At 42.6% G+C, this 25,501-nt stretch overlaps 1 protein-coding gene across 1 annotated transcript in view; it reads right to left on the bottom strand.

Annotated features, from left to right (window-relative positions):
• smchd1 (structural maintenance of chromosomes flexible hinge domain containing 1) overlaps window positions 1–23,528 on the bottom strand; it is a gene marked incomplete at its 5' end in the record, with an annotated part of 72,510 nt that extends 48,982 nt beyond the window's left edge. Inside the window, 14 exons of the mRNA XM_083663356.1 lie at window positions 1,747–1,860; window positions 1,956–2,153; window positions 8,596–8,779; window positions 10,092–10,212; window positions 10,343–10,556; window positions 10,692–10,773; window positions 10,884–11,050; window positions 13,023–13,142; window positions 14,467–14,581; window positions 16,098–16,225; window positions 16,419–16,501; window positions 16,739–16,897; window positions 22,676–22,751; window positions 23,310–23,528. Of these exons, the coding sequence (XP_083519482.1) occupies window positions 1,747–1,860; window positions 1,956–2,153; window positions 8,596–8,779; window positions 10,092–10,212; window positions 10,343–10,556; window positions 10,692–10,773; window positions 10,884–11,050; window positions 13,023–13,142; window positions 14,467–14,581; window positions 16,098–16,225; window positions 16,419–16,501; window positions 16,739–16,897; window positions 22,676–22,751; window positions 23,310–23,528 (1,980 nt within the window). The remainder of the gene's footprint in view (window positions 1–1,746; window positions 1,861–1,955; window positions 2,154–8,595; window positions 8,780–10,091; window positions 10,213–10,342; window positions 10,557–10,691; window positions 10,774–10,883; window positions 11,051–13,022; window positions 13,143–14,466; window positions 14,582–16,097; window positions 16,226–16,418; window positions 16,502–16,738; window positions 16,898–22,675; window positions 22,752–23,309) is intronic.
• Between the last annotated feature and the right edge of the window lie 1,973 nt (window positions 23,529–25,501).

Below are 25,501 nucleotides of genomic sequence, written 5' to 3'. Positions count from 1 at the left end.
CAAAAGAATATTCTACAGAGACCAGACAGACTCGTCAGGGATGCTCCTGGTGAAATATCTTGTAATGTGTGATCCCCTGTAGCCGCTCAGTCATATACCGTAAATTCCGGACTATAAGCCGCGGCTTTTTTCCCGTTTTTTGGCCCCTGCGGCTTATATAACGGTGCGTCTTATCTATGGATTTTTTCAGAAAAAAAAAAAAAAAAAAAAAAAAATCTCTCTTTTTTAGCACTCTTTCTAACTATAAATCCACTTCTGTTTTAATTTCCTCTCTTGCCCTCTTTTCACCACACCGCGGACACTGTGTGCACTGTAAAAATAAACAACGGTGGTGTTGTGTTATGTTGTTTTGTTGAAATGTTGTAATACGGTAAATGGGAGCTTCCTCAAACAGCCATCTCTTCCCGACAATCCCCTCTGTGCGTGACCACTTACATATGGTAATTACGGTAAGCAAACGGCCACTCGGGCAACAACTCCCTCCCCCGACTACCAGGAGAAAATCACAAACTTCGGCGAATTCACACAAAGGAAGATCAAGGAATATTCACAACAAGACGAGCAGTAGAAGCAACACTCTCACTTACCATGGGGAAGGTACGCAGAAATTCACACGAGGCAGCTTTCAAGTTGAAAGCAGTCAATCTCGCATTAAAAGAGAGCAGCCGCCGATCAAACAGAGCAGCCGCGCGTAACCTGGGCAAAAGGGACTGTCCGTCCGGGGGAGAACTACTGAACAACTCCCTCCCGACTATCAGGAGAAAATCACAAACTTCGGCGAATTCACACAAAGGAAGATCACGGAATATTATAGGAGTGTGAAAACATCCACAATTACCAACGGGTTCCAAAACGCTGGACTGCTGCGGGATGAAGAGGATGACGCCACGGGGACTGCCCCCTAGTCCGATACCTCACGAGTCCGATACCTCACGAGTCCGACACCTCATGGTTTTGGGTTAGGGTCTGGGGGAGGTTAGGTTTAGGCGTGGGGGTGGGAGAGGTTAGGTTTTGGGTTAGGGTCTGGGGGATGTTAGGTTTAGGCGTGGGGGTGGGAGAGGTTAGGTTTTGGGTTAGGGTCTGGGGGAAGTTAGCCTCTTTTTTCGGACTCGTGAGGTGTCGGACTCGTGAGGTATCGGACTCGTGCCATGGCACCTGAAGGAGAGAGGAGAGTGGTTGACGAAGCCACCCTGAACCTGTTCGTTTCCGACACTGAAGATGAGGACTTTGGTGGTTTCAGTACGCAGGAAGAAGAGGAAGACGAGGATTAGTGACTTGACTTCTCTGGTTACAGGTTTGCTGCACATATACGGTAGCCTATTGTTGTGTGATTTTGTCTGGGGATTAGTGACCTGACTTTTGTTTTGTTTTGTTGAAATGTTAATAAATGGGAGCTTCCCCAAACAGCGATCTCTTTCCCGACATTCCTCTCTGTGCACGAACCCTTTCATATGGTAATTAAACATCAAAACACCCGCGGCTTATAGTCCGGTGCGGCTTATAGAAGAAAAAAATAGTCAATTTTGGTCCCGCGGCTTATACACCGGTGCGTCTTATAGTCCGGAATTTACGGTAGTGGGAAAACCACAATGACTTCAGGACTCCTGATTGCAACACACAAAGTTGTGTAATCTGAACAGAACAGCAACCTGACAACCGTCATGTAGTGTATCCGTGCTCTTAAAACTGCCATAGTGGGAAGTTGCTAAGTGCAGCTTTCAGTGCTAGAAATACTTTATCACTCACCATAGCCACTTGGACGTGTCCCCCTGTGGCGTAGACATCTCCATCATGATCTCCATACAGCAAGAACTGCACCACAGAGCCAGAGAAGATGGGCTGGGTCTTCTGAGACTTCACCTATAGGGGGAAGGACAGAGTATTAAGATAATCCCCATAAATGCATCTACTGACCAGAGTACACAATGCTCATTAAATGAAAAGCAGATGCTCACATATTGGCCCGTTTTATATTTCTTGCCATCCCATTCAATGGAGGAGAAGGTCGCCCAAGGGTACTGCATCTTCTTTGTGGGCACATCTGTTCGTGTTATGAGGCCCTTGAAGCCCAGGAACAGCACTTGCTTGTCCCACTGCTCATGGCAACTCTTCAGCCACTGGGTAAACTCCTTCTGAATTTTGACTCTTTGTTCCTGTGGATATTCGCAATAATCAGTATCAACAGCAAAACGGAGACAATCACCAATGAAATCTCTAACATATGTCAACCTAAAATAGATTAAGACAGATCAATTGCACCCCCTTTTTGGTCAGATTGGGGGCATGTAAACTATGTTTAAAGACGAGCTGAACACAAGTGGCTCGAGGGTCGGAGATGTATCGGACTGAAAACAAATCTTGTCTGAGATGGCAGAGGGTTGAGAGGCGGGCGTGTTGATGATTTCATTTGACAATTCTGGGGGCTGGATTTGGCATTGGCCAATCCTGGTGTGTTCTGCCCCCAAATCGAGTGGGATTCAGCGCGCTGTGGCACTACACGAGTGGGATCCGCAGAGAACCAAGGAACTGGCTGCCTCCGCGTGTAGTGCTGTTTGAAAGCCAAATGTGCCACCTGCCGGCCTGGAATATCCAGGGGGCCGGGGTAATACCTGCGGACGTTAATGTACCGTTATTCCTGGAAGGCGAGTTTAACGAGCCAGTTACATGTCTTTGCATTCTACATTAAATGAAGACATTACCGTTTGCTTTATTTTGTATGTTACATAAGTATTGGCCAAGTTATTAGTTAGTTTATGGGCTCGAAATTCTGCCAGGTTACAGGCACTAGGCAGCCATTTTCTCCTTCATTTCGAGAAAATTCTCCTCAAAATTAAGATTGCTTGACAGCTGCCATGTCTTGAGATGATTGGTTCAAATGGGGTAACAATTTGATAGTACTAGGTGATGTCACCATACTGTAGATTACAGTTATGAATGACATCCTGAAAAATAAACTTGATGTGAAAAAGTGTGAAAAACGAAAGATTTTTGTGTGTGAATTGTTTTGCATACATTATTAAATCGGTGCACTGAATTAACCTGACGCTGCCAGATGGACGGTATAGCTCCACATAGGTTTCACTAAACCAGTCGATCTGGGAATGAAGTCACCAGACCCGCTGACGGAGGCGGGCACTTTGTCCAAGCTACTTGGCAGGTGATTGGATGACCCATCTGTCTATCACCGCTGGTGGGTGTTAACTTCAACCAATCAGATCGCCGAAGGTGCAGTGTGGATGATCTCCGTGGTATTCATTGATTGAGTCCTCGCGGTCGTAAAGTCACCTTCGAAGCATTTAGTTAGATTATAACGAACTAGTTGTGTGGCTTAGCCTTCCCAAATGTTAAGGGTCGTTTTTTAGAATTTAATACATAGAATTGGGAACGTTACATTCAATTTCATTCAGACTGCCTGTCACTTCCGCGGCGGCAGCCATGTTGACAAGTGAAAAGAACTACAAAGACCATGTACCCACTACTTGCCCAGACGAGCCAGAGCCCGCCTACGGCCGCCGCTGATTCGTCGAGCCGGCATGGCTCGACCAATCATCTTAACTGCCTGTGCGGGTCCAGACCGTCACGGAGAACCAAATGAAATGTGAGTTCACGTGACGGGCGGTTTACCAGGCTAGCACTGAATACCCAGGTATGTGAACTAAAATAAAAATAAAAAATAAGTCATTTTTGGGTTATGCTGTCACTTCTGTATATTTAATTGTATTCAACATTATTTAATGCACATGTTTCTGTCATGTGCATCATTCCATTAAGCTCTGTATACAGAGATGTTCCCACACAGAGTGCAGCCGGGTCAATTCGAGTTTAGTAGTCAGAACGGGCCAGTTATTTTACGTGAGCCTGCTTTGGGTGCATCCAGGACATGCTGGGGCACAAATCAAACTCACCTGTCCGTTGCTGCTTGCTACAGTGTGCCCCTTTTGTCTTGTTTTGTGTGGCGTTGTGGCTCTGCCAATCTGTCATTGTGTAATGTTACATTAGTTTGAGCGGAACTAAAGAATAGACATTAGTTTAATACATGCATTGTCAGAAATATGTCAGAAAAGGCAAGGTAGACTAGTGTCAGGAAAAGACAAGACAGGATCTTCTTCACCTTTTCAAAAGAGGAAGAAAGGTGAGATATTTAATGTTAGTTGATTATCCATATCTGGAAAGACAGCAAAAGTCAGGAAGCTGTGTTGGCGAGTTGATTACATAGACGGCCAGATGGACACTCAAGTGTTAGCTTGGACTGACACCTTATAGCAGGGATACTCAACTTGCTTTGCCCGGGCGCCACTTTCATGAAATGATAGAAGGCCAGGGGCCAGTTAATAAACAAACAATATACATTTTTCTGTAGCGGATTGTAGGTTTTTGGGGTGTCAGCCGGAGTTTAGTCTGACAATGTTGTGCACACCGGATAGTTAGTTAGGTTAAGTTAGTTAGGTTAAGTACATACAGTACATAAGTGCCTGGGTAGTGAGCAGACGGCGGTATTTGACAATTTAGCAGCTAAATCATAGATTATTGAAAGATATTCCATATTCCAGACTGAAATGCTATAACAGAAGTGGAGTATTGGCCAGAATGACATGAACATTTGGACACTTATTCAGTGGGTATCTTGCATGTTGCGTTCAGGTGCACTGTTAAAAAAAAAGAAAGAAAACGCAATTCCATCGCAGGCCACACAGCTGCAGCTTAGTTGCCGTGGGCCTCAAGTTGGGTATCCCTGCCTTATAGGCTAGCTTAATTCTAAAGCTTAATTCATGCTTCGTTGCGCGACACTTTTGAAACCGTCTCTCCACAGATATGTCAGAAAGAGACAGAAAAGTGTCAAGAGACAGTTTCAAAAGTGTCGCGAGGCGAAGCATACATTAAGCTCAACAAGTTTACAACTAAGCTGCAGCAGTTGTTTTAACTCAACATCTCCAATATAATATGGATCACTGTAAACAAAATGAAATCTCTCCAGTCAGCTGGTTAATCTGAGTCAATTAACGAATCCTCCCGATCCTCCTTACAGTATGTGCAGTGGTGTAGTGGTCCCTGGAGAAGTGGGTAGACTGTAATTTACGCAACCCCCCTTGAATTATAGGCTACAATGTAACAATGAAAATAATTGGGCTATCATAACCTGAACATTACTGAATTTAGTTCATTGATACAAAAATGTCAAACCAACTCACTAAGTTAATTTGAACCCAAGTAGCTGCCAAAATAATGGAAGCATTCAAGTAATTCAGGGTTGCATTATTATAGAAAGCAAAATGTGTGACTGTTTCTCTCTTGACATAGCCTACAGTAACAGGTTTTATTTTGAAAATCGACAGGATGTTTTATTTTATTATTCTCGTGAATTCCTGCCCAGCTCGATCTGCTCTGTGTTGCTTGACGCAACTCAAAGAGAGAAGCGGCAAAAATACACAGGCCGATTTGTTTAGTGGAGCAGAGCGGAGAGCCGCTTCTGGGACGCCTCTGCTGGTGGACACAGGCATTTACTAGACAGTCTGCAAGTGCGACCAGCTCCGGGGTCCGCCTCGCGGTCGTAATGCAACGTTTCCTGGTGTAATCTCAATCTGCCGTTAGAAGTGGGTTAATCTCTCGAGACAGAGAAAAAAATTAAGCACACTAAAGCTGTTTTCACCCATACAGACAGGGAAATTACCTGTAAATCAAGACTGGCTATTTCCCGGAATTTCCCTTCACACCTGAGGGATCACATGTGGAAAAACAGCAGCGAAATTACCTGTATTTGAGGGGGGGGCGGGGGGGGGGGCACTGCAGAGCGGGTTGGGAGTGACGTGTGCACTTGGATGGGGAATCGTCCTTATTTTGGGGGTCGGCAAAACTCCGATGGTGAAATAAGTTCGCTTGTCACACAATAAATCACACTCGTTTGACTTAAGAGTATGTTGTATCCTTCACATTCGCTAACCAGTCTTTGAACTGAAATCTTTGAAGAAGTTGGGATCCCTGTCTGAGAGAAATAGCCTGGCTGGTTCGATGTTTATCCGTTCACCTGCGTTGCGTTGAAGCGCTTTTTACAGACTGGCTTAGTTTGATCAATGTGTCCAGGGGCTTGCCTTCGCTGTCAGCAACGTAAGCAAAATACTTCCACATTTCGCTTCGTGCATTTGCTTTCTCTACAAGCGTTGGGCGGCTTTGCAAGACTCTCAGAACAAGCCGCTACCATTTTCGCTGTGTCTGTCCTGTGTGTCGGGCTGCTGCGGAGGACTAAAGGACTGGCCAGAGAGCGAGCAGAGAGGGGAGGGGGGGAAATCGGCACGCCCACACATGAAGAAGACATACCGCTCTTATGACAAGCTCCGAAATGGTGAAATGTCCGCGATGACGGGATCGCGCTTATACCGGAAAACAACTTTCACACATGAAGGCATTACACCGCTTTCTGGTCATTTCCCGGTATAAAGCGCATGTGTGAAAATGGCTTAATTGAATGGAAGCGCATCAGAGAAGATTTAGAAATGAGTAGACGCAAAGTCATCTGAAAAATAAGTAGGTAAAATGTTTAAAAAAGTAATGTTTAACTTGTGTGGCTGTATATTTTACTATGCTGGTAGACTCCTCCAGCCAGGCTTTTCATGGTGATCTTTGATGTGGCATTGAAATATCAGCTTCCTAAAAGGACATTGCAGATTAAATAATTTCCTTCTTAAATTAGTTATTCTCTACATTTCTTCTACATTTCCAGAATAACAAACCAAAGTAGCTCACTATTCACCTTATTCACCACGCCCACTTTTTCTCACTTCCGCGTTCGACGCAAACGTATTTGTTCTTCCGGTTCAGCGCTAGTTGCCTACTGTGGCTAATATTAGCCGCTAGTTAGTTATGTTATATGTAGAGCCATATGAAATCCGCGTTAATGGAATCGTGGACGGAATCGCAGAATTGACCAATAAAAATTTAATCTACTGTAAAACGTGGAATACTGCAGAAATTGCCATAATTGGGCTGAAATTCAATATATAATGTTAATAAGGTGATGTCACCCACAATCATCTCTCCCTCTCTTCCACACACACAACTGCCTGCCCTCAGTGGACTCTGCAGTAACATAAGGTAACGTTAACGAGCGCATTCCAAGCATTCCAGCTTCGGACAACGTGCAGAAAGAACCCTGTCTGAAGTGTGCGTGAAGAGTTGTCGATGTTACTTGCCTTCAGTCAAAGCCTTCCGACCGTAGTTTAGATGGCAACAGGGAATGAAAGACGAAATATCCACTTTTGCACATGATGAAGCTGGAAAAGTTTCAATTGTGGCTGTGTATTCTTATTGAGTTGACACATGCCGTTTTTACACAATTTCTTCTTTCTCTAATACTCACCTTAAGACGTTCAAGTTAGCAAAGATAAACACCACCACTTCCTGTTATAACTTTCAAAATAAAATAGTATTTGAAGCATTTTCTGTTTGAAGTGAATGTTTTGTTCACAGTTGTTTTTTCTTTACTTGAAGCACACAATGAGAAGCTTAAAAACACTTTACAAACATAAAAATTATATAGAATGTTTTGTACAGTCATCTACTGTATTTCTGACTTGAATCACTTGTTAAAAATGGTGCATTGTTGTGTAAACTGATTGTTATATCTTATTAAATTGTGGACATGTATTCATCCCCACATATTAGACACTATTTCTGATGGTAAAATGAGCGTAAAAAGCAAAACACAGAATTCAGAACAATTAAAACGGAAAAAACGGAATTCGGGAAAAAATTAAATGGAATTTGGAAAAAATTAAAACGGATTTCATATGGCTCTATAAGTTATATGGCAGTAAAATGCCACTGAATGACGAAATTGATATAACTTTTAACCATTTCGAGTAACACTGTTTCCATACGGATCACCAGCGTTAGTTTGTTGTTTATAACGCGGCTATATTCATAACGTTTTCTATCTCGGATGAGTTATTTCGAATCCCACATAGGTTACGCTGGCGCAAAACGTGTGGGTTTCAGGACGAAACAGTCTCCAGCCACTAACGTCATCTTTAGAGCACAATATTCCTGGAATGCAAGTTTAACTAAACCGTTACATGTCCTCTGCATTCTACATAAAATTAAGATATTACGGGTTGTTTTATTTTGTATGTTACATACTTATTGGCCAAGATATGTTAGTTTATGGGTGAGTAATTCTGCCAGTTTAGGAGGGGAGTGTGGGCAGCCATCTTGCCTGCGGGGTTTTTGGCAAGTCTAAAACGGAAATACTATTACGAAATGACGTAATGCGGAAGCGTCCATGTGTGGGCAAAGAATAAGGTGAATAGAGTACCGCAGGGATGACGTATTTTTGTAGGCTTACCCAGAAATCGCCGCCATGCTTGTTTGTAAGGGGAAAAGTGAACTTTTGAAGCATTTTCTGAAAATCACGTAAAATAAAAAACGCATTTACACTTCAAAAGTCATAAAAGTTGTTCTTGTTTGTTAAGATTATTGTGTTTGTCTGTCTGTCCCACTGATGATGTCTTCAGTGATGTCATCAATTGTGACATCATCAGTGTATGGGTGCTGTTAAAGAAAACTTGACTCAGGGATTGTAATTATGCGTTTGTGTTTAACCACCTGTCCATTAACAATGCGTGTGAAGATGGTCTCCTTGTTCCTCAGCTGCAGCTCCAGGTCCATGAAGGTGAGTTTGTTGGTGGAGACCTGGAATTTGGCATCAGTGAAAAGCACACCTGAGAACCGGCTGTAACACTCGGCAGGCAGTAGTGCTCCTTTCTTGGCCCGAGCACACCAGTCAAACCTGCAACACATGGACAGCAGAAACTTCAAACCCAGATAACCAATGAATTGTACAGACTGTCTAATAATGAAGAGTCCATTATGGGGGAGGCATGATCTGAGTGTTGTCAGTCACAACATCCCAAACCTAATCTCTGGTAAAAGCCTGACATCTAATGGTGAAAAGTAGGATACTCAAGACATCTGCTAGGACTTTGGTGGCAGGTGATGTCACCCAATGTTATACACTATTAATAATAATAATAATTGATTGGATTTATATAGCGCCTTTCTAGATACTCAAAGTGCTTCACATATCAGGGGAGAGAGGGGCGGGAACTCAACTCATCCACCAACGATGCATAGCACCCACCTGGGTGATGCACAGCAGCCAGTTTGCGCCAGAACGCTCACCACACATCAGCTCTCAGGGTGTTGAGGACTGAATGTGCCAATTAAGTAACGAGGGATGACTAGGTGGCCATGATTGAAGGAGACATATAGACATAAGGTGACATCAACTGGCACCAAAGACCAGCCAAGTGGATGGCCAGATTTGGGTTTCAGGTACTCTTTAAGTTATCCTGTATCTTTTAAAGCAGGGATCCACAACCACTCGGCCGGGGACCGGAGCCGGTCCTCAAAGCATTTGCTGCCGGGCCACGAGGAAGCGGCAGGGAGAAGGGAAAGAGAGAGACGAGGTGCAAGGCATGCATGATCTGTGCGGACTGCACAGCTGCCTGCACCTTTCCTCAGCCCTGAGCCCACCTCACACACACGCACGTCATTAAATGGTGATGGCCCGCTTACACGTGTGTGATACGAGTGTGTGGTGCAGTGAGTTTGAAACTCCGCTTGAGTTTCTTCAGAATAGGCGGGGGAGATATGACAGCGTGGAGAGAGCGAGCATGAAAATGAAAGTAAAAAGAGAGGAGAGAAAGCAGATGCTTTTTTCCAGCACACATTAAAAAGACCCCGCCCTACGCTGGAACAGATCAGTTAATTTGCACGTCGGGTATGCTCTGTGCAGTAACAAAGACGACTAGTGAAATCATAGTGTTGCAAACGCATTTCTATCTTGTGGCACTGGCCATCCACAATATGTATGGATTTGAAGAAACAGTAGCAGGCAGACATGAGAAAGTGGAATAAACACAGGTGCGGTTTGTTGGGACAGATATTGGTGAGTTAATGTTTTCATATTCATACCAGGAAAATAGCCTACCTGTGTATTTAATAGGCTACTATATACATACGTATATGAACTATGCACTGTGCGTTTATCCAATCAAATGAAAAAGAAATGTATTATACAATATGGTAAAAGTCTTTACTCGGACACTGTAGTGTAAGGTATCAGCCGTCCATTCCAGAAGCATTCAAATATGGGCCTCTTCCCCCTCGCCTGATGCACAACACCGGAGTCATTATCATCATCTTCTTCATCAGCAGGGGCTGATAAAAAAGAGACAAAACAGAACAAAATTAAAATCAATTAATACCATACTAGAATCTGATAGTCGTAAGCCAAATATGTTTGACATCATGCACATTCAGTATCATCAATATTTCAAAGCTGCATTACCCAGTGCAGCATCAGGGTCTATGGGATAGGTTTCCCTGTCGTACAGGAAGGGGTGGTACCTCAGGAATCCTTCCGCTGTGCCGTCTCCCTCGATGTTGGCCTTGAACTCAAACGTGTCCACAGTTGCATTTATGTACAGACTCTGCATGTCATTGTCAACCTGCCTGAGATTCATCACACGAGGGGATCTGGGAGGCTTCTCTCGCAAAGAGATCTGATTCAAAGAGATTATAACCAGCAGTCAAGTAGCATACCTTGAGACACACCTCATAAAACCATCATGTAAGATAGATAAATAAAGATAAATAGAAGTCCCTGTGATTGATGATGAAACTATTTAAGGTCATACCTGAATGTCAATGATGGGCAGGTGATCTGAGGATCTCATGTCATTCCCACTGACTCCATGAATGTAATAGTGATAGATGTGGCTGAAATATGGAGAGTCAAACAAACAAAAATTTCACAATATGAAGTATATAAATCAATGTGGACAACTTGGGACAAGTTAGACTTGTCAGTGTGAGGTGAAGGAACTCACGCTAGTTCTCTGGTCCACACGTTGAAGTCCCGTTTGAGAAAGGTGACGTGTTCAGGCTGTAATCCTGTAATGACCACAGCAGTGAAGCTTGACTTCCTCGACTCCTCAGCAATGAACTCATGGAGGAACCTCTCATCCTCTTGCTTTATGTGAGAAAAGTCACCAGGCTGCAGCAGGAGGATGAAACGTTACACACAGGCCCGGTTTAATGCAGGGCTTACCAGGGGCCCGCCGTCTAGGGGTGCCCGAGGCTCGGAGCTACTGTATATTTTTTTTTTAACTGCACCTGAACGCAACATGCAAAATACCAGCAGAATAAGTGTCCAAATGTTCATGTTATTCTGGCCAATACTGCACTTCTGTTATAACATTTCAGTCTGGAATATGGAATATCTTTAAATAATCTTTATGACTAAAAGGCTAAAAGTAATCTCATGTGTAAGAAATTACTGTTCTACATTGAGGAATTTTGAAGTAAAAATGTAAATAATTAACTTGTTTGGTTTTGGATTTATTTAGCTTGCATTTTTGTTCTTGTGTGAGCCTCAACACAGGCTTTGAGAATCCCGGGCCACTTACTGATATACAGTATGCTTAAATACTTTTGCTTAAATTAACCCACCCAGTGAGAAAAGGATCAAATATTGGTGGTTAAGACTGAATAATGACATCACAACTGTTAATTTAAAATGAGTTATTCCTCTAAATCTGGTTTCAAGTGTCCCAAAATTTTTGGTGCCGGCACCAGCCCTCGGCCCACAGCAAAATGTGGCCCTTAGTGAAAAGTAATTGAGGACCCCTGGCATACTGAAGTAGGACTGGATGTATAATGGTGATATGAGACTAGAAATGGTCTTAGATGTTGGATATGGTGTTATGCCCTAGGCCGGGCATAACAATGGTGATAAGTGTTGTGTAGTATTCCTGGTTTTAAAGGCTGCATTACAGTAAAGTGATGTAATTTCTTAGCAGACTGTTCTAGCTGTTCTATTATTTGCCTTTACCCACTTAGTTATTATTTCCACATTACTGATGATTATTATTTATAAAAATCTCAGTGTTTCTATTTTGTGAAAGCACTAGTAGTAGTCATCCCTACAATATTGTCACAATATTGATAGTTGGTATTTGGTCAGTTGTTAATTTTGTTTGGTTTACATTTTTATTGTTATTGCACAGCTGTGTATTTAGTTAAGCAGAAGAGGAAAACCTGTACAAATTGTATTTAATATGGGCTATTTAAGTTTTAATTTACATGTATTATGCAGCTGCCTGTTTTACCCAGTCTTTGCACTTTATTTTGTTTTAATAAAAGTGCTTATTGTGACATCTTACACATGGCTTTGAATGTTAATTTAAAATGAGATATTCCTTTAAATATGGCTAAAAAACATCCAAACATCCAAAAAACGTCTATATTTTTTGCCTACAGTCCCGTCCTTGCAGCAGGGAAGGGGGCCCTTAGTAAATTAATAGCCCCCAGGTCCATGGTACTATCCCCCCCCCGATTTGTTATCCCATTTTTATCCCCCTTTGTGCTAATTTACTTTTATTTATGCTGGTTGCTACTCCACCCTCTGCCGATCTGGGGAGAGCCGAAACTGGCTCCATGCTTCCTCCGAGACATGGGCAGTTAGCCAGCCGCTTCTTTTCACCTGACAGGGGAAGCTTCACTGGTAGGACATAGCACGTGGGAGGTTCACGCTATTCCAACCGGTTCCCCTCCCTCCGAACAGGCGCCCTTAACGACCAGAGGAGGAACCACATTAGCAACCAGGATATTGCATGTTTTGGTGAAGGGGGATCCTATATGAAGGAAACCCCCGGGAGGCACGGGGAGAACATGCAAACTCCACACAGAAAGGCCCTTTTGACGACCCCACCCGGGTGGTGGGCACTCGAGGACATGCGGACGGGCACACATTCCTTCGGCGTTCACAGGGTCCCAGGTGAGAATCGAACCCAGGACCTTCGAGCTGTGAGGCGACAGCGCTTACCACTGCACCACCGTACCCCCCCAGCCCATGGTACTATTAATCCAGATCTAGTTACACAGTGGACAGACAGCAGAGATGTTAACACAGAGAACTTAAAATCTTAACGAACCGCTATTAACGTTACCTGTCAAAAAGCTCTTACCTTCCTGTTTCTGATAATGCCGCTGTACATGTACTCTTTGTCCCTCTCTTTTCTCTCAAACTCGTCTTTTGAGAGAATCAGCTCATGAACATCTGGGGAGCTCACTGCTTTGCTGATCATCTACAAAAACAGAAAAGCCTGTCTGTTTTTATGCATGCTAATACAGTACAATAGGTAGATCTTGGAGCATCAATAAGTAGCTTGCCAAAGAAAACTGAAAGGTATTTTTTATTTATTTTTAATGCATAAACTAAATCCCACTCATGTATAGCTAACTCAGTATCTCCAGCATTTAACATGATTAAATAATGTTAAAAAATAAATAATATTGTTAAAATGTGCTAAATATACTTGGGTGGACAAGGGGAAAATAAGTAGCTTGTGACTAGTTTTATTTTTTTTCTTAGTAGCTCTCGTACTGAAAAGTTTTGGCACCCCTGGTGTAGGACATTAAAAAAATATTTCCGGAGCAAGTATTGCCCCCATTGTCTAAAAAGTTGGGGCATTTACAACCTTTTAGGGGCACTCAAAAAAATTGTAATTACTGCATAAGGGCCTGTGTCCACCTAGCGTCTTTTTCCGACATTAAACGCTGGGAGGGCGCTGGGGACCGCTGATCCCAGCAGCGCACAATATACAAGGAAGCAGTCTGAAACTAACGTTAGTTCAGTGCGGTAGTAGCTTGATAGCTGACACAGCTAGCAAGCTAACAACACAGGCAGGCTACGCTATTAAAAGCAGTAAGCACAACACTCACCAGAAATATTAAGTGTCTAGCCAATCTGCTCCCACAATTGAGCCTTTCTGTCTCTGTTGCGATAGTTTCTCCATATGATTAGTTGCCAGAAAAGGAGCACCCGACACCAGCGTCTTTCTGAAAAGTTAAATTATTCTCAGCTGGGAGCGCTGGGAGCCGCGCACAAAAACGCCGGAGCGCTCTGAAAATAGATGCTGGGCGCAGCGCACTTTCTATCGACGTCGCATACGCTCTCCCCCCATTGGAAACAACTGAAAAAAGACGCTGGACCTGAGCAAAAGACGCTAGGTGGACACAGGCCCTAAAGATGCTAAAGTGTAGCGTGAACAACAGCGCTGTTTGTGCGAGTGTGTTGCTCATCATGTTCTGGCAACCAGCTTGCAGGTGCTGAGTGTGTGTTAAGAGATGGAAATAGAAATTAAATAAATTGAATGAAAATAAAATTATCAAAATCTTGGGGGCAATTTTTGCCCCTTGATTATGGTTTTAGGGTAATTTTTGCCTTGCCCCTGGCTAATTTCCTACACTGACCTGTAACCTTTGATTACCGTAGATGTATGTCACATGATTAGCTTTAAAGGCAGTCATTCATGGCAAAGCAGAGAAAAACCACAATAAAAATAAGATTCATGTCCACATTACTTCAGAAACTCCACCAAATCAACAGTTACAGTATCTAGCATTTACCCTGGTTGACTCTCCAATGTAGAAAACAGCTTGTTTTCCTCCAACTCCAAAGTAAGATATATCACTGTTGAGACTGCGAGGGACTGGATCGGGCCGGACATACGGCTCATTAATGCTGCAGTGAGGGCAACAAAATAACTTTGTTACATAGTACCAACCAACACTTACATTTTGGCCATTTTCAAATAAAATTGGGGGGAAAAAGAAACAGCATCATGATAACATTGCATGAAATATGACCAATCAAGAGCTGAGGGTGCTGACTGCCGAATGACATTAAATTACCGTAAATTCCGGACTATAAGGCGCACCGGTGTATAAGCCGCACCTTCAAAGTTGACTATTTTTTTCTTATATAAGCCGCACCGGACTATAAGCCGCGGGTGTTTTAATGGTATTTTTTGTTTTTTTTACAGTGCACACAGTGTCCGCGGTGTGGTGAAAAGAGGGCAAGAGAGGAAATTAAAACAGAAGTGGATTTATAGTTAGAAAGAGTGCTAAAGAAGAGAGAATTCCGTTTTTTATTTTTTTATTTTAGTTACTCACAGTACTATTGACCAGTCCAACTCAAAAGATATTCGGCAGTTTCACTTTGAGCTCTTGTTCCGCCGCTGTCCATCAATGGTTATGACGAGTCTCGCTGGGTACAGTACGCCAAAGCGATATCCATTGACTTTAACCTTTTCAATGATGCTGTTGTATGTTGCGCGTTTCTGTTGCACCAACGCGGAGAGGTCCTGCCGGACGAAAAAGCGCGTACCCTCCCAGGTGAGGGGCTTCTTCCCCGCAGCCTGGAGGATGAGTTGACGGTCGGGCCAGCGGAGTAGGCAGATGAAGATGGCCCTCGGTGGCAGGCCGGGGTCTGGACGTGGCCGAGGCGCCCGGTGTGCCCTGTCCACCTCTGGTGGTTTCTCGCCTTCCTTCAGGTCCAGGATGTAACACAGGATTTTGCCACGAAAGCGTCCATGTCACCAATCTCAGCTCCCTCTTTTACATTGATCAGGCGAATGTTATTTCTTTTACTCCTGCTGATTAAGTCATCAACCTGCGTGTGCAGCGTTTCGATGTTTTTGCATTTTATCCACTTTCGGACTCACTGTGTTGTTTTTGTCCTCCAGTGCGCTGATGCGCTTTTCCGCATTAGAAACTCTGTTCACGGTTGCATTATTTTCTTTAGTGAGTGAGTGGATGGACTTCTGCACGTTTTCAAACTTGTTTTCAAGCTGCTCAAACCTCTGAGCGATGTCGGACTTAATCGATAGTGTTTCACGGAGTAAAAGTTTAGCCCAAGCCGTGTATCTCCAGCCTCCAGCAGGTGAGTCATTTCCTCATTCATGGCGGTGATTGCTTCGTCTTTTTCTTTCTGCTTACCTGTGTTGTGTTATGTTATGTTATGTTATGTTGTTAAAAGAGGGCAAGAGAGGAAATTAAAACAGAAGTGGATTTATAGTTAGAAAGAGTGCTAAAAAAGAGAGATTTTTTTTTTTTTTTGGAAAAAATCCATAGATAAGCCGCACCGTTATATAAGCCGCAGGGGCCAAAAAAGGCCAAAAAACGGGAAAAAAGCCGCGGCTTATAGTCCGGAATTTACGGTAAGTCATATGGGTTTCTTTAAATCAAGGTAAACCAACCTTGAATCCTTTTCCCGGGCAAACTTAGAGAGCCTGTACACTGCCCAGTTCTTGAGCTGCTTAGAGGTCATCCCGCGGCCATTATCCAAGACAATCACCGCAGGTTTCCCCAGGGTCTCATCAAACAGCTGGACAACAACAGGAGGCTGTCAGTAACTCACCATCACAGATTCAGATAAACAACAAAATCGTGTAATTGGCCATTAAAACTCTCCATGTTGTTAGCGCTGTAGAAGTATACTTTAAAACCTGTGAGCATCAATAACAAACCAATATGTAAAAAGTGATCTGATGAAAATTAGATACAATTCCATGACTAACCAGTCGAATCTCTATCGCCCTCACTCCTCTGTTTTTGGCTGTCGCCGTAATTGCATTGTCGATCAATTCGGCAATTGCATAGGCTGGAAGTGAAAAATCACATAATTAGACATTATATGCCACAGTACAACAAGCACCCTGTTGTGTCCGTCTAGCTGCCCGAGCTAAACCTTGCTGTAGTTTTGAAGTACGTTTTCAAAGTAGTTGGTAATGAGTAGTGATGTCCAAAATTTGAAATTCTTCAATACATCTCAAGTTTACTATTTGGACAGCACACTTTCTGACTGGGTATTGACTTGGTTTGGATTGTTAGCACTCACGTAAAGAGTTCTTGCCCTCACTGGCATAGTACTCATACATGCCACTCCGGACCAGAGTATCATAATGAGGGAGGAACACAACGTGCTCCTCTGTTGGCACCGGCAGTGCTTGGTCCTCTTTCTGCAACAAGTGAAGGGTGTTGCCATCTTGAAGGTCATCTGCAATGAAGTGTGGAAAACAACAACGTATCCGTTTGCCTTGAGTGTATGAGTGCGTTTACATGCACAATTGCACACTAATAAACTGTTTATTATCGGTTTTCTAGAGTTACCTGATTATTCAAGTGTCATGTAAACAGCATCCTTTATCAGATAAAGGCCATCAGTTTATAACAATTTAAAGGAACACTCCGCCCATTTTCAACCAGCTTTGTATCATTAGAACATCATTAGTACCGTATATCAGAAAACTGTAAACGGTTTTGAAGTCTGTCATTTAATTTGACAGTTATTGAGTGTTAAAGGAGAATTTCGGTTTTTTACACCACGGTCCTCATTTCCAGTTTAGAATATGATGTTTTACTCACCGAAATAGTTTCGCTTCATTCGGATGCCCAGGGAAGATTTTGAGCTCCGAGTACACTCTTCAAACAGGCTAGAACCGCTAGAACGGGAGCCCACGGGGCATTCTGCACGGCAGTGCACGCGCTCTCTAAATGACACTTTTTCTGTCAGATCACGGTTCATTATGGTTGTAAATATAATTATTTAGCTAACAGCTAGAAGCTAGGCTAACAACAACACCGCAGTCAGCGTTGATCTGCCCCGGATGGGGTTACAGTGCGTATCGTCCCCCTTCTGTGGTTTCTCTGAAGAAGTGGTTTCACAGAGGGGGGAGATGGGCACTGTAACCCCATCCGGGGCAGATCAACGCTGACTGCGGTGTTGTTGTTAGCCTAGCTTCTAGCTGTTAGCTAAATAATTATATTTACAACCATAATGAACCGTGATCTGACAGAAAAAGTGTCATTTAGAGAGCGCGTGCACTGCCGTGCAGAATGCCCCGTGGGCTCCCGTTCTAGCGGTTCTAGCCTGTTTGAAGAGTGTACTCGGAGCTCAAAATCTTCCCTGGGCATCCGAATGAAGCGAAACTATTTCGGTGAGTAAAACATCATATTCTAAACTGGAAATGAGGACCGTGGTGTAAAAAACCGAAATTCTCCTTTAAAGTGTGGACCAGTGACATCACTGGTCCACACTAACTCAAATTAATAACTCATTAACTCAAATCAACTCTCAATAACTGTCAAACTATTATTCATCTAGTTTGACAGTTATTGAGAGTTGATTTGAGTTAATGAGTTATTAATTTGAGTTAGTGTGGACCAGTGATGTCACTGGTCCACACTTTAACACTCAATAACTGTCAAATTAAATGACATACTTCAAAACAGTTTACAGTTTTCTGATATACTACTGATGTTCTAATGATACAAAGCTGGTTGAAAATGGGCGGAGTGTTCCTTTAAGAAAACGCATAAACACACCTAGGTTTCTGCTGAATCATCAGTTTTATTCATTGCTGGTGAGTTCCCACTATTTACTAAGTGCATGTAAACACTAGGGGTGTCACGGTACACAGAAGTCACGGTTCGGTAGGTACCTCGGTTTCGGGGTCACGGTTTGGTACGAGTTCGGTACAACCAAGGCAGACACAAAACTACTCAAAATCATTCAATTAAGTGCCCAATTTTGGGATCAAAAAGGTGACTGTCACCTAAAGGTGACTAGTTTGCATCCCTGATAAGGTTAGGTTTGTTTTCATTTATTTTTTAACCTGTGGCATTAATTTTGAACAGACAGTACTAGTGCTCCACCTAGTGTCATAAATTTGTACAGCATGGCCCTGTAGTGTATTAAACCAGTAAACAAAACACTAACAGTGAGACTAGACTATCTTGCATTAGGTTATATTTTTATGTAGGCCTGTCTCAACGACTGCATAAGGGCATGCAAGCAACTAGTCGGTTAAACGTTTAAACATCTGCTACCGTCGCTAGTCGGCACCAAAATACTAGTCGGTTAAACTAATAGTTAAATTATCTTAAAGGCGACCTGAACCCATGTGGCGCGAGGCTCGGAGACGTATCAGACTGAAAACCATTTGAAAACAAATCTTGTCTAAGATGACAGAAGGGTTGAGAGGCGGGCATAGCGTGTCGATGATTTGATTTGACAATTCTGGGGACTGGATTTGGATTTGGCCAATCCTGGCGTGTTGTGGCTCTACGCGAGAGGGATCCGCAGAGAAGCAGGCAGCCAGCTGCTTCCCTGTGGACCGCAGAATCTGAGGCATGAGTGCTGCCTGCCCTGGAATCTGCGAGGGGCCGGGGTAAGACCCGCTTACGTTAACGTTATTCCTGGAATGCAAGATGAACGCACCACTTACATGTCCTATGCATTAAACATTAGGGCTGGCACGGATCAGAAAACCCACGGTTCGGATCGCGTGACGGATTTTGAGCCACGGATCACGGATTTTTCGGATCAGCAAAAAATAAATAAATCTCAGATATTTTCTCTCAAAATTAGATTTTCGATTCGATTTTTTATACTATTATACTTCTCTAACCATTTGTTGCCCTGCACAGCTCAAAAAATATTTTTTTCTCATAAGTGACGCAATTTATGCTTTTACTCTGAAGGCAGAACAACCCAACTTCCTGTTTTAGCATGGCGCTGCTATGCCTAACTTCCTGGCTGTTGCTTGCTAACCTGCAGTCACTCGACACGGGTACAGACCGGGTGAGTCTGGAAACATAACGTTGATGCTAGGGATGTTCATTTTGAAAAATTTCCAAAATCGATAATCGGTGAGAATTAACGATCAATTATCGATTATCGATTTTATTAATACTTAGAAAATTTTCAATATTTTCAATTTTTTTTTTTTTTACAAAATGAATGCCTATGGCAGAAAATACGAAAGACAACGTGTTCTCCTCAATGAACTCTTTATTTCAATGTGTCTCCTCTCCAACACTGCTGTCCCCGGCGCATGCCGGTGTGAATTTCCCATGTTTAAAACAGTTTTGTTGGCACAAAGGCCCGTGCCCAGCCAGAAAACTAGAGACTATATGAAGCTCCACCTCACGTTAGTCGGCTGTGCAATGGAGTGGGGCGAGGAGTAACGAATTCCACCCAAACCTAGTCCAAAAAAAAAAAAAAAAAAAAAAATTTTTTTTTTTTTTTTAATAATTAAAAAATCGATCCAAATGCCACAGGATCGATTCCAATCCTTAACGATCGATTATCGATTTTCGATAATTGATGAACATCCCTAGTTGATGCTACGTTAAGCTACTCGGTGGCCCCACGTGTTGTTTTGTTGTGTGTCCTAAAGGCAACATTTCACCGTCTGGTGATAACGTGTTCGTGAAAAGTGTGCGCGCGTGTGTGTGTGTGTGTTATCTCTCTCGTTATCTTGTGCAGCCCGCAACACGCTGCTCGCATTCCTGTGCTTTTTCAGAGGTGTTGTTGTGATGCTGTCTTTAGTAGCCACTAGTAGCCACAGCCTTCAGAGAGACTTTACAGCGGGGAGAAGGGATGAGGAAGCTCACTTGCGCTTGCCATGATGATGCCTGTCTGTGTCTGGCTGCGCTGCAGACGTTCTCATACACTAGCGTTAAACGTTAAATGAAACGAAAGGGGGGGGTCCGCGGACCATGGACGTTCCGAACCGTGGGGGCTGATCCGTACGGGTCACGGATTATCCGTGATCCGTGCCAGCCCTAGAAGACATTACCGTTTGCTTTATTTTGTATGTTACATACTTATTGGCCAAGTTGTTAGTTAGTAGGGATGTAACGATAACCGGTTTTAATGATAACCGTGAAAAAATTCCTTACGATAACCGTACCGTTTCAAATTTTCATTATCATTTAAACCATGGTACCGTGATTACCATGTTACCATGATTACAGTGCTTTGAAAAACATGATAAATACTGTCCATCATCAACCAAACTTGGCAACCGTCTCCCAGATGCAAACGCGCAGCCTTGGAGAAATTATTTCAGTGAGTGTATCAGTCCTTTTTGGGTCTGAGTTTTCAATATAAAACTTGGTGAAATGATTTCTGTGAGTGTATTAGTACTTTTTGAACATTTTCAACACATTTTAACAAACCGTGATAATACTGATAACCGTGATAATTTTGGTCACTATAATCATGATATGAAATTTTAATATCATTCCATCTCTATTAGTTAGTTTATGGGATAGAAATTCTGCCAGATTATAGGCACTAGACGGCCATCTTGCCTGCAGAATTTTGATGATTGACAGCTACCATGTCATGATATGATTGGTTGAAATGGGGTTGAAATTTGATAGTGCAATGTGACGTCAGCAAACTGCAGATTACTGTTATGAATGAAATCTTGAAAAAATTAACTTTTCATGTGAAAAAGTGTGAAAAACTAAATACATTTGATTTTTGTGATTTATTTTTTGCATATTATTATAGGTGCACTGAATACCCAGGTATGTGAACTAAAATTTAAAAAAATAATTTTGGGTTGAGCTCATCTAAATAAACACTTTAATAAAAACCACTAACAGACAGAATTTCCCTGCCATAATGTAGCTGGTGGTAGCAACTATTAATTAGTATTAAACATCTTTTAACAGCAGGACCTTTAACCTAAAAAGACATGATAATCCAAAAAGGTTCATAGTGTCTATACTTTACTTAGATCGTTAGATTTTCTTCTATATCAGACACAGGTTTTCATTCCTACCTGACATGTTTCGACGGCAATACTTCCATAGCTTTTCTGGACATTAAAATACATCACGCAAACGACGGTAGCATCAAAATCAAAATATACAGGAAACCAACACGGACCAATATTTACTATGGACGTCAGAACATCCCACAACACACAAACTATCTGTAGTCAGGACACTGTACGACCGCGCCGGCATTGTAACGGAGGAGGAGGATAAAAAAACAAGAGGAACAGCACATCCACAACGCTCTAAAAACCTGTCATTATCCAAACTGGGCCATAGAAAAGGGAAAATGGCAAGTCAAACAAAGACAACACACCCGTACAGGAAAAAAGAAACAGGACAATAAAACAGAAAACATAGGCGCGGTCACACTACCATACATCAGAGGCATCACGAGTGCATACAGAGAGCCATGAGAAAACGTCACATCAGCACACCAGTCAAACGCCACTTAAAACTCAGACAACTACTAGTGCACCCGAAAGACAAAATCGACCCAAAAAACAAATGCAACGTCATCTATGAAATACCATGTCAATCATGCAATAAATCGTACATAGGAGAAACAGGACGGTCATTCATCACCCGCAAAAAAGAGCACCAAAAGGAATGTGAGAAGGAGACAGCAAAAAGACAGACACGGGCTATAAAGGAACAGGGCTCTGATAACACTCTTCTGAGATGCTTTGAAGTATTGCTGGTCTGGGACCAGAGATTTATGTTGATGGCTGGGACCAATAATAAATTATAGATACACCCCTTGTCAACCCCCTCTCAAACTATCTTTACAATGAGCTGAACGCCAGGGTTCTACACATTTCTGGCTCAGATCTTGTTGGGTCAGGATGTCATGACTTGCAAGCATTAAAACTCACAAAAGATAGCTCGGTCTCCAGTATCTATCTTTTAAGTGACTACTTTGCTATTACAGCCTACTTACGACTACCTGTAAAAGTCAGTAAAACCCAAGACTTCATTTTTCCTCCAGTAAGCTTAATAAAGGATGTGATTTGAGCATGAGTCGTTGAAATTTAGTATTTTGCTCTGGCAACTCTGTATGCAATTGATATTTATATGAATCATATTTTTGCTATCTAAAGTTAGCTTTATGAACTGACAACATGATCTTTCTCATGCATAATTCATGGTGATACCAATTGCCACTTTATTTTGTACAAACAACAAGGACTGATTCACTCACCAAAGCAGTCATGATCCAATAATGTTCTATCAGTTGTGGTCAAGACAAAAGTTTCGTTTGGAGAGATAACAAATTCCTGTAAAAAAAAAATGTCCAAAGTGAGTGACAAGTACATCCAGAGGGCTTCCTCTATCATGTAAACATGCTTGCTTGTGTTCATGCCAATTGGCTAAAAGGGGGCAGGGCGGGCAATTTCGAAATGCAGGATGGCATCAGGGGCAGGAGGCTTAAGTTTGGCGTCAAGCGTGCGTGTGTGTGTGTGTGTGTGTGTGTGCATGTGCAATACCAATTGGTGTGGTCGCAGCTATTGCGAATTCGCGCTTGGAAGGGCTGCCCATTAATTTGCCCAGACAAGTCCACTGACCTCATGGTCAGAACCACTGACCATTTAGGTCAGGACAACATGACCACGTACCCCGCCCCCTTCTCTCTTGCACATGTGTTGCATGCATCAGGACGATCAGGACATCACAATAACGTTTTTGAAATAAAGTAGGTTCGCTACATTCCCAGCAATTAGCTGCTACAGCACACATGAATCATCGTTCATGTTTCCAGTTGCCAATTCCCATGCTACAAAAGCAACAGTCGTTGCCATGTCTGCCCAACTAACTTATCATCACCACCAACCAACCTCTTGACCATTACTGGCCGCTAGGAACAAAGAGGAGAAAGTTAGCTGACATGCCTTGGATACAAGTTGACAGAAGCGGTTATAGTCCAAACCAGTTGTTTCCAGTAGTTTCTCCGTAACGTTAGCTTCTTTCTTTTCGAGGCGACAGTCGAACACAACTACTCTTTTGCGACGTTGTCCTTCTTGGAAAGACGCAGAGAGACGCCGAACCTCCGACATCTCCAACTTCCAAAAGTTTCGCTCGCTCGAGGATGTAGGCTATGTTACAGTGACACGCCGCACGCGCATTCGACACTGTCCGACATTAACACAAGTTTTAAACTACTTTGACGTCGAGTATTAGTATTTTTCACATTCTAGCATAACTAACTTGGAGCGACGACTGAAAGGCTTGCAAAATGCTAGAGATGATGGCTTGTGTAGCACGAGTCCTGCAGTGCAGCGCCCCCCACCACCACCTAGTTGTGCTGCTTCGTGCCGCGCGCGTCCGTGTCCCAGTTACAATGAGAAGACTTCCGGTCTCTTCAGAGTAAAAGCACAAATCCACTCAACACTCAATCTTTTTCTTTTCTTCTTCTTTTTTGGCGGGGGTGGATATTTGTTTTTAATGATTAATGATGATAATAATAATAATAATAATAATAATAATAATAATAATAATAATAATAATAATAATAATAATAATAATAATAATAATAATAATACAGTAATACAGTAATACATAGGCTACACAGGCCAGCTTTCCAGAATCAGAATAACTTTATTGTTTATTGTAACAGCACATCATTTCTCTGTCAAAACACTCAGACATACGTTCACTAAACACTAACATTTAGGTCCAAGCTGTTTAAGGAAATTCCTGACAGACCCTCACAGTCAGTCATTTATTTACAATAAGCCTCATGTTCTGGAGGCAGATGTACTGTGTTCTGGGGGTGGATGTGTCTACAGGAGCTAGGCTATAAGACTCATGCTTGTTCAAGACAACTTGGGAAGATCAATCTCCACAAGGATACAATCGACTTGGCAATCTGGATTTGCAGCAGCATATTATGATAGTTTTCATCATCATCATCGTCATCATCATTATTATTATTGAAATATGAATCTGGGTGCTCACTTATTCAACTATGGTTTGGCATGCAATGAATGTCCTCTGCCAAGCAATCAACTATCTAAATCCAGTTTAGACACCAGTCATGGTAGCTGATCCATCACTGTTCACCCTGGCCAATAAACTTCAGTGGAGGTTCCCCCAGACAGAGCTTGGTGAGGACTCTTTACTGGGAACATTGGGGCCAATGCATATAGAGAAGATGCTGTGGAGTGTGTCTGGAGACTGGCTGGAGGGTAGCGGGTGGACTACAGTGCTTACCAACAGTGCTATCTCAACTAGTGGCAAAGCTCAGTCCTTCATTGGTGTTGACCACATCTGCAGAACTCGGTACATGCATGTCTGTAGCTGCTCTCTATGTGGTCATGAAGAAGGCATATGATCAATACGTGGAGAAGGCAACAAATGATAATGAAGAGCTGAGTGGCCTCATCCCTCTGCCCTTTGATGAATAGCTCAAGATGCAGTGTGCCTCACAGCCCCAAGCAGATTACTGGTTCAAGTCCATGGAGCTGGATCTTCTCATTCCTCAGGTAAGACATGTTCAACTCACATTCACTCCTTTAACCAATTATTATATTCTTTAGTCAAGAGTACAGCTCTTCCACATTTTCCTAGTGTTTCATATAAAGTAGCTACTTTTAGTTTCAGTTTGTCAAGTCCTGTCGCTCAGCAGACTTCTCCCTCTATGGGGACACTTGATTATTTTGAAGTTTGAGAAGGAACACGTAAACGCCTGCTTCATGGGGAGATACTCTTGCCGGAGGATTCTGGCTGAGTTGAAGATGATGGATACATCATTGCATATGTTTTTCTTCATGTCCAAAACATGGTCATCATCAAAAACCAGGGGCCAGGTGCGATAAGCAACAGGTGCATGTTTCAATCTAATAATAAAACACCCTATATTAGGCTAGCTATAGCTAGTTAGCTAACATTAGAAAGGTTTGTATTCAATAATAAAGTTATACCAACCTCATGTGTTCATCTCAAATTTTTGTCATCTCAACGTTTTTGTCACATCTGGAAACATCTGGAAAATTGGTCACAGCCACTGGATGTGTTGACTTTCTTAGGT

The sequence above is a fragment of the Poromitra crassiceps genome (assembly GCF_964638095.1).
Source record: "Poromitra crassiceps genome assembly, chromosome: 2".
Lineage (NCBI taxonomy): Eukaryota > Metazoa > Chordata > Actinopteri > Beryciformes > Melamphaidae > Poromitra > Poromitra crassiceps.
The sequence above is the reverse complement of the archived record's forward strand: the minus strand, read 5'-3'. Positions and strand labels throughout refer to the sequence as shown.